This window comes from Labrus mixtus, chromosome 16 (genome assembly GCF_963584025.1).
Source record: "Labrus mixtus chromosome 16, fLabMix1.1, whole genome shotgun sequence".
NCBI lineage: Eukaryota > Metazoa > Chordata > Actinopteri > Labriformes > Labridae > Labrus > Labrus mixtus.
In genome coordinates, this window is record NC_083627.1 from 1,009,481 (window position 1) to 1,021,980 (window position 12,500).

Sequence of the window (12,500 nt, forward strand, 5' to 3'; positions counted from 1 at the left end):
TTTGATGAAGGATAAGAGTTATTCACAATAAGGCGTGTAGCTGACCTGATTGACAGGTGGGCGCGGTGTAACGGTTTGTCAGGAGGTTTAAAACCCGCCTCAGCTCCAGCTCTCAGCCTGTCGTTAGGTTGACTGAAAGTTAGACTGAGACAGCATTTCCAGCATGGAGACCGCCATCGATGGGACTCCAGCGCCCCCTGCAGGATGACATAATAATAATATAATTGATAATATTTACAGTCTGTGGATTACTCTGTTACCATGTTGCCATTGCCGTGTATTTTTTCAGTTTCACATTTATTTCGACATTCATTTGTTTGTGTGACTCTTCATCGTGCACTTTGTTCATCTTTCACTCGCTCATCCAGAGTGTCACTTGTTGTGGACGGGAGAAAATCTGCGCCTGCATCGTCGACGTAAGAGCTGCTGGTTAGAGAGGTAAAGTAACCCTCTCCATGTCATCCCCTCTATTGTTTAACTCATTCATATATTCATTCTTTTATGACACAGTGATGTACGATGTGTTGACGTGTCACTGTCTCTATTTGTTTTCATGTCAGGATCTAAATCAGGTCTTGTTATAAGCGTCTTAGATCAAGTGTGATAGGAACACTGGCTGTCTTATTTCCAGGTCCCGTTTGTAGCTCATTTGCATATCAAATGCTTCCCTGTGAGAATTGAGCTGTCAGCCACACTTAGCTTCAATTTGCTCTCCGGAATCACGACAAGAAAAACAAGCGTTAAGTCATCAAGCCTTCCTAAAATCACTATCCCTCCTCGTCGTGTGGAACGCGACGGCGTTTATCCTGAATTCAGACACGGAGCGAGGAGGAGACAGGATCTGTAGGAGGTTAAAACTAAACAGCATCTTTCTGAAAAGTTGAAGAGCACATATGATCCCCCTCCTCCACCTTTTCTAACAGTCCCCCTGTGGTCTAAATGAAACATCTGTGCTGTGCTTTGGTCAAAATATAACATGAATCAAGCACCAGAGGAGGTTTGTGACCCTGTAGAAACCAGCTCTCTCAGAACGCTCCGTTTTGGTGTGTGTGTCTCTTTAAATGTAATGACCCCCCCCCTGAGTTTTCCCAGTAGACATCACTCCTCTGTAGAGAGAATAAAAATGGAGGACATGCGCAAAAGTGTTGTTCTAGGCTGGGGGTGGAGTCTATGGGTGGAGATACCAGGGGAGGGGAGGGGATTTTTTTTTTTTTTTACCAGAATCCCACTGTGACATCACAAGAAGAGCATTTTCCTCTGTGTTGTAAGACTTATGCAGACCACAAACAAAGGACTGGATGGGTTTATTTCACATGTTGTGGGTCAGTAGACTCTCAGGTTACACAGATATATGTTCAAAAAAACATTTTCACAATATGTCCCCTTTAAAAGATTTTCTACTTCGGAGCGGCCGAACAAAAAAGGCAGGGCACTCGAAAAAAAAAATGCTGGGCGCAGCTTTTTTTCCTCCTTTTTTCTTGCTCATAAAAATGACGCTAGGTGAACTAAATCAGCAGCTTATCTGTTTGTTTTTTTAGAAAAAGTTTAAGCTGCTGAGGTTCACTCCCTCCCCCCCGACATGACCCTGATTTTTATCTCTGTGAACACTGATTTCCATTCAGAGCAGCACAGGAGTGTGATTTTTAAAAGCCTCTGACAGCTGTTGTTTTTCTCCTGAACCCTCTTGAACGGGTTGGAAACGTTTGGATTCTTTACAGAGGAGCTCTTACCTGGAGTGCTGTGAAGGTCCACCTTGTTCTCATATGTTTCACTCCCTCCTTCAGTCTTTCATTGATTCTTGGAGCGCACAGCTTTGATCAATGAAAGTCTGATGAGACGCTTGTGAAATGACATCTCAATGAGGCTGATGTAAGACGTCTTTTGAATAATGTGCTTTTGTTTTTTTACCTGGTACCTTTTGTTTCCCCTCGCAGGGTTTGGTGTTTGAGGAGGAGAGGCCGCCCCCGCCGAACAGAGCCCCTCTGGCCCCCATGCTGGAGTTCGTCTCGGCCCAGACGGGGGTTCCCGTGGTGGCCGTGGGGGGAGGGGCCAGCCTGGGAAGAGAGCAACAGGTAAAAAATGAAATTACTTTTAATTGCATCATCCGTCCTTTAATTTATTTTGTTCTAAAGCCGGAACAATCTGAGGCTTAGAACATTAAACACTGACTTACAGAACAAAGAGTGAGAGAAGTATGACCTTTGACCTCTAGTTACCTTCATGTTTTACAGTATAGTTTGTTAGTTCATGATGTACACTCATCAGGGTGCATTTAAAGCACACACTGGTTTACTGTTCAGTAAATAAAGCTGGTGGAACTCTGGACTGATTGAAAGACTCCTCAATGGAAGAGGAGGTGGGAGTCATCACAGGAGACTCACCATTGGGCCGCTGTGATTTGATCAAATTAAGCAGAAGTTGTCTTACCTAGGGAAGCAGGTGTGCTGGGAGACAACTTTGGTATCTGCTCTGGTTGTGTCTCTGATTGTGTGACCCCGCTCTCTGATTGTGTGACCCCGCTCTCTGGTTGTGTGACCCCGCTCTCTGGTTGTGTGACCCCGCTCTCTGATTGTGTGACCCCGCTCTCTGATTGTGTGACCCCGCTCTCTGGTTGTGTGACCCCGCTCTCTGGTTGTGTGACCCCGCTCTCTGGTTGTGTCTCTGGTTGTGTGACCCCAGTCTCTTGTTGTGTGACCCCGCACTCTGGTTGTGTGACCCCGCTCTCTGGTTGTGTGACCCCACTCTCTGATTGTGTGACCCCGCTCTCTGGTTGTGTGACCCCAGTCTCTGGTTGTGTGACCCCGCTCTCTGATTGTGTGACCCCGCTCTCTGATTGTGTCTCCAGTTGTGTGACCCCAGTCTCTGGTTGTGTGACCCCGCTCTCTGGTTGTGTGACCCCAGTCTCTTGTTGTGTGACCCCGCACTCTGGTTGTGTGACCCCGCTCTCTGGTTGTGTGACCCTGCTCTCTGATTGTGTGACCCCGCTCTCTGGTTGTGTGACCCCAGTCTCTGGTTGTGTGACCCCGCTCTCTGGTTGTGTCTCCGGATGTGTGACCCCGCTCTCTGGTTGTGTGACCCCGCTCTCTGGTTGTGTCTCTGGTTGTGTGACCCCGCTCTCTGGTTGTGTGACCCCACTCTCTGGTTGTGTCTCTGATTGTGTGACCCGAGTCTCTGGTTGTGTGACCCCGCTCTCTGGTTGTGTGACCCCGCTCTCTGGTTGTGTGACCCCAGTCTCTGGTTGTGTGACCCCGCTCTCTGGTTGTGTCTCTGGTTGTGTGACCCCAGTCTGTGGTTGTGTGACCCCGCTCTCTGGTTGTGTGACCCCGCTCTCTGGTTGTGTGACCCCGCTCTCTGGTTGTGTGACCCCAGTCTCTGGTTGTGTGACCCCGCTCTCTGGTTGTGTGACCCCGCTCTCTGGTTGTGTCTCCGGATGTGTGACCCCGCTCTCTGGTTGTGTGACCCCTCTCTCTGGTTGTGTCTCTGGTTGTGTGACCCCGCTCTCTGGTTGTGTGACCCCACTCTCTGGTTGTGTCTCTGGTTGTGTGACCCCAGTCTCTGATTGTGTGACCCCGCTCTCTGGTTGTGTCTCTGGTTGTGTGACCCCAGTCTCTGGTTGTGTGACCCCACTCTCTGGTTGTGTTTCTGATTGTGTGACCCCAGTCTCTGGTTGTGTGACCCCGCTCTCTGGTTGTGTGACCCCGCTCTCTGGTTGTGTGACCCCAGTCTCTGGTTGTGTGACCCCGCTCTCTGGTTGTGTCTCTGGTTGTGTGACCCCAGTCTCTGGTTGTGTGACCCCACTCTCTGGTTGTGTGACCCCGCTCTCTGGTTGTGTGACCCCAGTCTCTGGTTGTGTGACCCCGCTCTCTGGTTGTGTGACCCCGCTCTCTGGTTGTGTCTCCGGATGTGTGACCCCGCTCTCTGGTTGTGTGACCCCTCTCTCTGGTTGTGTCTCTGGTTGTGTGACCCCGCTCTCTGGTTGTGTGACCCCACTTTCTGGTTGTGTCTCTGGTTGTGTGACCCCAGTCTCTGATTGTGTGACCCCGCTCTCTGGTTGTGTCTCTGGTTGTGTGACCCCAGTCTCTGGTTGTGTGACCCCGCTCTCTGGTTGTGTGACCCCGCTCTCTGGTTGTGTGACCCCAGTCTCTGGTTGTGTGACCCCGCTCTCTGGTTGTGTGACCCCAGTCTCTGGTTGTGTGACCCCGCTCTCTGGTTGTGTCTCTGGTTGTGTGACCCCAGTCTCTGGTTGTGTGACCCCGCTCTCTGGTTGTGTGACCCCACTCTCTGGTTGTGTGACCCTGCTCTCTGGTTGTGTGACCCTGCTCTCTGGTTGTGTGACCCCGCTCTCTGGTTGTGTGACCCCGCTCTCTGGTTGTGTGACCCCAGTCTCTGGTTGTGTGACCCCGCTCTCTGGTTGTGTGACCCTGCTCTCTGGTTGTGTGACCCCGCTCTCTGGTTGTGTGACCCCGCTCTCTGGTTGTGTGACCCCGCTCTCTGGTTGTGTGACCCTGCTCTCTGGTTGTGTGACCCTGCTCTCTGGTTGTCTGACCCCGCTCTCTGGTTGTGTCTCTGGTTGTGTCTCTGGTTGTGTGACCCCGCTCTCTGGTTGTGTGACCCTGCTCTCTGGTTGTCTGACCCCGCTCTCTGGTTGTGTCTCTGGTTGTGTGACCCCGCTCTCTGGTTGTGTGACCCCGCTCTCTGGTTCTGTGACCCCGCTCTCTGGTTGTGTGACCCCGCTCTCTGGTTGTGTGACCCCGCTCTCTGGTTGTCTGACCCCGCTCTCTGGTTGTGTGACCCTGCTCTCTGGTTGTGTGACCCCGCTCTCTGGTTTTCTGACCCCGCTCTCTGGTTGTGTGACCCCGCTCTCTGGTTGTGTGACCCCAGTCTCTGGTTGTGTGACCCCAGTCTCTGGTTGTGTGACCCCGCTCTCTGGTTGTGTCTCTGGTTGTGTGACCCCAGTCTCTGGTTGTGTGACCCCGCTCTCTGGTTGTGTGACCCCACTCTCTGGTTGTGTGACCCCGCTCTCTGGTTGTGTGACCCTGCTCTCTGGTTGTGTGACCCCGCTCTCTGGTTGTGTGACCCCGCTCTCTGGTTGTGTCTCTGGTTGTGTGACCCCAGTCTCTGGTTGTGTGACCCCGCTCTCTGGTTGTGTGACCCCAGTCTCTGGTTGTCTGACCCCGCTCTCTGGTTGTGTGACCCTGCTCTCTGGTTGTGTGACCCCGCTCTCTGGTTGTCTGACCCTGCTCTCTGGTTGTGTGACCCTGCTCTCTGGTTGTGTGACCCTGCTCTCTGGTTGTGTGACCCCACTCTCTGGTTGTGTGACCCTGCTCTCTGGTTGTGTGACCCTGCTCTCTGGTTGTGTGACCCCGCTCTCTGGTTGTCTGACCCCGCTCTCTGGTTGTGTGACCCCGCTCTCTGGTTGTGTGACCCTGCTCTCTGGTTCTGTGACCCCCCAGAGAAGCTCTGCGTATGATGAATGTGTGTCTAACTAAACTCTGATGGGCTCTAAATGGCCTTTGGGACGCTGAGTCATGAATGTTTCCTGAAACCCGCCAAGAATCAATCGCGCTTGTGTCACAGGTGTTTCTAAAAGCGTGACAATGTCGGCCATTGTTGGTTTCTGCTTGGCGCTTGAGTACAGTTTCCTTTTTTATCCTCGGCTTCAGAAGGAACAACAAAGATTTATTTTTAAGTCTCAGGCTTTGCTCTCTGCGAGCACGTTCCCTGTGCTCCCTCTCCGAGCCGGGTTAAGGGAGGCAGACGAGCTTACATCATAAATCAGGCTCCTGCTGGTTTGATTTTTGACCTACTTCACTTGCTGCATAACCCGAGGTGAGCCCCGTCGACAGGGGGGAGGCCTCCTGACGCTCCCTGAAGTTTCATCTTTGATCCTCCACATCGACACAAAGATGGAGCGTCGTGATGATTAATTTAAACACATAGTCTGCGCTTTAAGCTCACACAGAACTAAATAACGGTTAACAACAAGAAATCCCTCTGACTTCAGTCCAACTCTCAGAATGTATGGATCCCCCTCTTTCTTTCTTTCTTTGTTCTAGCTCTGAGAGAAAACATCAGCTGACATGAATCCCTCCTCAGCCAGCGAACAGGCTCGTCTCTCCAGATGAAATGTGACGCAGCAGCAGAGAGGAAGAGCATCGTTGTTTCTTTTCATACTCGCTAAAAGCCTCGTTCAGAGGCCAAGGACTCTTTGACAGACAGACTGTGTTATTCCTCTGACTGTTCAGTGAAAGCCTCAGTCAGCCACGAGGCAAAGAAAAGAGACTGACTGGATGAGAAAAAGCTCGGACTGAAACCATATGTACATGGTCACGCTTTAACATATCTGAGGCGAGCGCTCACTGGACGATCGTCATCTCAGACTGGAGGAGTCAAATCAGGAGGGAGCATTCACAACTGTCAATAAAGTTTACTTTGAAAAGTCCCAGACACAGAATTTAAAGTCACATCTAAGTGTGTTCACTCATCATATATGACCGACTCAAATACTCTGCACGCACGCACGCACGCAGCATCACCAATTAAGCTAAGCTAGCAGCTAAATTAGAATAAATCTTCCCCGTCAGCTGCAGATATTTCCGTCCAACGTTTTCTGTCATTCATATCTTTTGTGATAGGACCCTGATAGACACTCGTGCCTGCTGTTGCCATGGTGATTTCCGATGCTTTCTGACAGTTTGTGCAGGTACAACCAGGAAAAAAAAAAAAGTCCTGAAATCGGGGACTCGACTCGTGGCTCTGCTCTCACCGTGCGAGTTTGTGCACGCCATAATATCAAACATGCCTAAAACGCCACGGGGGGGCTGTGATTGGTTCTCGTGTCCGCCTGCACGCTGCGCATCAAACGACTTGTGTCCGAGCTGAAATTCAGCCCGACTTCAAAAATCTTCTGGTTAAGAGGCGACGACTCTACCAACTGAGCCACAGCCACCCCACCCATGTGCGTACCACCATCCTGCAAGTGGTCATGCTGGAAATGTTTTGCACCAAACAGACGCAGGAAGTGCGAGGCAGCCATCATGCACAGTAAAAAAACAGTTTACCTTCAGCCTCGGGGACACACAAACTCAATATCGTGGACCCGTCCCTCTGTCCCTTCATCCTGACCTTGTTGTTCTTGGAGAAATGATCCCGCTGAATGGTGTGGAAAGGGGAAAAAAAAAAAAAAAAATTCTGTGCCCATTCTGTGGCCGGTTCAGACGAGTTTTATTCTCTCAGTGGAGACGACGGCGCCTTGCGATCGTCTCTGACCAGATTGAGTTTTTTGGGCCAGGATTATTTTCAGGGTTAGAAGAAACAGCAGGCTTAACAAAAAGATCTGCTCCAAGCCAAGCTGATTCTGAGAGAAGACAAAAAGAGACGATGATGCAACCAACACAAACAATAAGCACCAGTACGGGCATTTCAGATACGCTGGCCAAGTGTCAGGACGCCGTAGTTTCCAGGTTCTTCCTGTTATCGCCTGTGTCCGTACGTCTCCCCTTAAAGGTTCATTCCTGCTGTTTGGATGCTTTTGAACACTTTTTCTGCTGTTTTTACATGAAAGAGAAAGGAAGCGATGGAAGTCAATTAAGCCACATTAATTGCTTGTTTTTTTTTCTGTAGGCGGAGCTTAAAGGGATACTTCACCCGTTGAAACATGAATCTGTGTTGACATTGGGTCATATATGTAGAAATGTGAAATACATTTTGAAGTTGGTGCCTTTTTGACCGAGAAAAAGCAGAAAGTGTCTTTTTGGCTCATGTGGATGAAAGACACCAAATCCCAGAATGCACAGCACCACAGGCCACTCCCACTAAGGTCAGGTTTACAGACATATTTACTTTAACACATAACGGTTGTTTCCTCAACTGATTCCGAGATTTCTTCCAGAAGGAATTGGTATCTTGTAAATTCCTGTCAGAAAATGTCTGTGTCTATAGACAAACAGTGAGAGCACCGACACTACCAGTCCGCCCCAGCTCCAGTCCGCCCCGCCTCCTCGTCCTCACCGCCGCAGACAGGCAGCCGTCTCGCTGCTATATTTATATATCATCAGCTTTCTCCATAGAGCCTGTTAGCATAGCTTCCAAGCAATATGGCGGACGTTAAGTTTCGATTCTGGGAGTGAGTTCCCACCCACTGATCTGTGATTGGTCTGTAGCTTCAGTGGTCGAAAATATGAGGAACTAGAGTTGTAGTTTCACCCCGCTAACCGCAACAGCTTCCAGTGACGCAAGATGACGATTTTTGTGTCACTGGAAGCTCCTTTACAGACTTAGAAATACAAAGAGTTCCCATCTGAGGGGAAAATGAAAAAACACTACCAGGTTTCTAATGATACAAAGATTAATGCAGATGGGTGAAGTATCCCTTTAAATGTGCGGCGTCTCCTCCGTGTTACTGGAGTGATGTGGTGGTAGACACGGAAGACGATTAACCGTGGTCATGTCTGTGGTCGTTTCTTTCAGGAGAGCGGATCCATCTACCTCCAGTTCACCTGCTCCACGTCGCTCCAGCTCGAGGTCATCTTCGAGGTGCTCGAGGAGTACGACTGGACCTCCTTCTCCGTGGTGACCACCCGTCACCATGGCTACGAGGACTTCCTGGCCATGGTGGAGGGCATGACGGACGGCTCCTTCATCGGCTGGGAGAAGAAGAGCGTGGTGATTCTCAACGTGACGGACGACCCCGGCGGCGCACGGACCAAACGGCTGCTCAAAGACAACGAAGCCCAGGTGAGGAAGTCAGTTTGAATGTGTTTCATGTGAGATTGATTCAAGTCAGGAGGAGAAAAACTAAATATCTCTACAAGGTCATGACTTAAAGCTCGTCGACATCTTCATCCTTGAAATGTCATCTTTAAAGATTCAACATATAGAGTCGACAGGAGACGGTAAATGAAGGAAATGTAAAGTAATAAATTCATTCCTTTCCACTTTTGCTGTAAAAAATCTGCAGTTTAATCTCAGTTGGACTCCAGAAACTCGACATCGAGTTAATCAAGTTTGTCAGATCAATATATGATCAGGTCTCTCTGCAGACTTTGAGTCTCTCCTTCATGTTTCTGTAATGCTGTTCATCTCCACACATCAAATCAGTCAAATAATTATTAAGAGGAGGCTGACTGAGGACACACTATTCATTTATACTGACATCCTGGGGGACCGCACGCACGCACGCACGCACGCACGCACGCACGCACGCACCCCGGCCTTAATCCGATCAGCTTGTGGAGCTGACTGAAAAACATTTTGAATCAAGTGGCAACCTCAGGCGTTGGAAAATGAAGCCGATGCTGTTGAAGTGTAAATATCCTGCAGTTCCTGGAGTGTCCACTAGAGGCTGGCTGCAGAAGCACAGGAAGTCACATACACACCCATTCTAAAAAGCCTGTTTTTACAGCAGAGATTAACATGTTTACAGTCTGGTTCAAAAACCAAATAGGTGTGATTAGCTCATGTCTCGATGGACACACACTGTACGGGGGGTGAATGTTTTGATGACTCATCAGTTTTGATTTGATGAAGGATAAGAGTTATTCACAATAAGGCGTGTAGCTGACCTGATTGACAGGTGGGCGCGGTGTAACGGTTTGTCAGGAGGTTTAAAACCCGCCTCAGCTCCAGCTCTCAGCCTGTCGTTAGGTTGACTGAAAGTTAGACTGAGACAGCATTTCCAGCATGGAGACCGCCACCGATGGGACTCCAGCGCCCCCTGCAGGGACAGACGGGGGACGCCACTCAGGCTTCAAAACATTCATATTTACAGTTTGTGGTTTTGAAATAGGAAACAGAAGATGGAAATGGGGATTTTTTGTGTTAGATTATTTAGGTGTAAAATAGTGACCTGCACCCCCCCCCCCACACCCTGTGCTTCTGTTGAACGACCCCTCATGGATCATGCATACAGGCCATGAGAACAACGTTTTTTTCTATGTTCACTCCCTTTCAAAAATGACGAGTGTCCTTTTTCCAGTAACTTCTTTTCATGGGAGTAATCCAGGCTCGGCGCTCTGTTAGAAGATTTAAAGGGACTGTTCTGTGACCCACTTCCAGGAAACTTTGTCCAACCTTTTCCAAAATAAAAGGTTAGAAATGAAGAGAGAAGCTGAACACTGTTCAGAGTGAACCTTGCTGTGGTTCTCACACGTTTGATGGCGTTCCTGGGTTACCTCAGGATCTTTTCTCTCTCGTCTTTGTGCATTAACAATACCTCCTCTGTCTCTCCGCCTCACACTGCTCCTCTTTTATTCCCTTTCACACCTTCTCTCATCACGTCCTCGTTGTAAGTGACCTTTTGTCAAAACGAAGTCGAACAAAAAAGAAAGAGAGAGAGTGGACCAATATGGCGGAGGTCAGAGCGAGCATGATGAAATGTAATGAAAGTCAGGCTGAATAGTGAGAGCATGAATGAAGAGGTACGCACACTCACATCCTTTGTTTCTGAACAGGCGCAGCATATTCTTAAGAGAGGGATTAAAGATAGGATGTTAAAATGAAGAGCCTCACTACGCACACAAATATCAATCAAAGTGCTGAACTGAATCGTGATGATCAGAAAACCTGGATTAAGATGAGCTCGTTTCCTGACTCGATCATTAACAGCTCATGTTTTGATTAACAGCTTTCGAGGAAGATTTCCTGCACAGCCCGCCTGAAAGTTTCTAGAAATTTTCAGGAGTGCGTGCTGCAGTATGTCAGCGCTGCCACTCCATTCAATTCTCCTGATTCCACATCACACAAACACACACACACACAACGTCTCTGGAGCGTGACAGCAGCTCCACTATGCTCTGCTATGTTTCAAATAAAATGCAAGTCGATTTTTGATTGAGCTCGTTGCAAGCAGGCGTCAAGCTGGACGACCTAGACAGGAAGTCAGACAAGGAAACAGTAGTTCTCCTGTGATCTTGTAGTTCTCCTGTGATCTTGTAGTTCTCTTGTGATCTTGTAGTTCTCCTGTGATCTTGTAGTTCTCCTGTGATCTTGTAGTTCTCCTGTGATCTTGTAGTTCTCCTGTGATCTTGTAGTTCTCCTGTGATCTTGTAGTTCTCCTGTGATCTTGTAGTTCTCTTGTGATCTTGTAGTTCTCCTGTGATCTTGTAGTTCTCTTGTGATCTTGTAGTTCTCCTGTGATCTTGTAGTTCTCCTGTGATCTTGTAGTTCTCCTGTGATCTTGTAGTTCTCCTGTGATCTTGTAGTTCTCCTGTGATCTTGTAGTTCTCCTGTGATCTTGTAGTTCTCTTGTGATCTTGTAGTTCTCCTGTGATCTTGTAGTTCTCATCATGCAGACCAAGTAGGAGGTCAATCATCCTCCAGTTGATGGTCAAAGAGTGTTGGTCATACAGCGGCTGTTGTGGTGGACGGTGGCTTTGTTTGTCTCCAAAGAGGACATTCCTGTAATCCTGCCTCTCGCGCCTCAGGTGTCAACACAGCAGACTGACCTCCTGACTGTTGCACGATGATCCTGCTTGTTTTTCCCTCACTGCGTTGTGTTGCTCTCACATTTTAAAAAGCTGCTAGCAGCGATGCATGCCAGCTTCTGCATAATCCCCCCCCGACGCTCGGGCTTTAGATGTAAAACCAAACAGGTCCCGTCTCATCGTGTATCTATAGCATCATGATGCAGGTTTAGTGCTCAGCCAGATTTGTGAATTGAACAAGCTGTGTGTGTTCGCTCAAATCAAACACACACACACACACACACACACACACACTCTCTTGATGTTGGCGTCATTGATTAAATGTGGTCGGGCCCGCTCCGCTCTGTGCTGTGAGAGAAAGAGAGAGAGAGAGAGCTGTTTCCTGCTCACCCTCTCTCTCTCTCTTTTTATTCACGCGCTGCATCTGGATGCAAACAATCTGTACTTCATTTACACCTGAAATGAAAATTAGCCTCCAGCGCCCCGAAGAGCCACTCGCATTAAAAAAAGCATCAATACGACTCGATGACCTGACACCTTCCTGTTGCAGCTAATGCAGAGTTATTAATCTAATGTGTCTTTTATACAGAACATCAGAGGAGGAGGCGGGCGGGGGGGTGGGGGGGGGGCTGCACTGCTGCATGGGTCGCTTATCCGACTTCAAAGCTTGCCTCCACCTATTAGCATAGCGCAGGCATCAGCCGTGTTGTGACTGCTGAGCAACAGAGCAGGCGGGCTGTTTTCTCTCCATACGTCTGATTCGTTTCAGGTTATAATTACAGCAGATAAAACACCGTGGGGGGGGGGTCATGTTTTCATTCTATACATCCAAAGCTAACGTGTAGTTTTAGCTGTCCTTCACAGATAAAGTTCGGTAGACTCACCGATTCAGCGAGGGAACATTTTTCATTTTGTTCAGTTTGCTTTCACACCACAACCTGTTAAATGTTGTGTAATGTAGCCTGTAATGTAGGACTGAGGGCTGGTGGTGTTAGCATTGCTAACGTTAGCCACGCTTTGCAAAACCTATTCGATATCATTTACACCTGCACGCCACCTCTACGATCTCCGTGCTCT

General features: G+C 48.8%; 1 protein-coding gene across 1 annotated transcript in view; it reads left to right on the top strand.

The window, feature by feature from the left end:
* The window catches only part of LOC132991486 (glutamate receptor ionotropic, NMDA 2D-like), a 121,318-nt gene that overhangs the window by 38,094 nt on the left and 70,724 nt on the right, over window positions 1-12,500 (top strand). Inside the window, exons 3-4 of the mRNA XM_061060273.1 lie at window positions 1,935-2,072; window positions 8,470-8,736. Coding sequence (XP_060916256.1) covers window positions 1,935-2,072; window positions 8,470-8,736 — 405 coding nt within the window. The remainder of the gene's footprint in view (window positions 1-1,934; window positions 2,073-8,469; window positions 8,737-12,500) is intronic.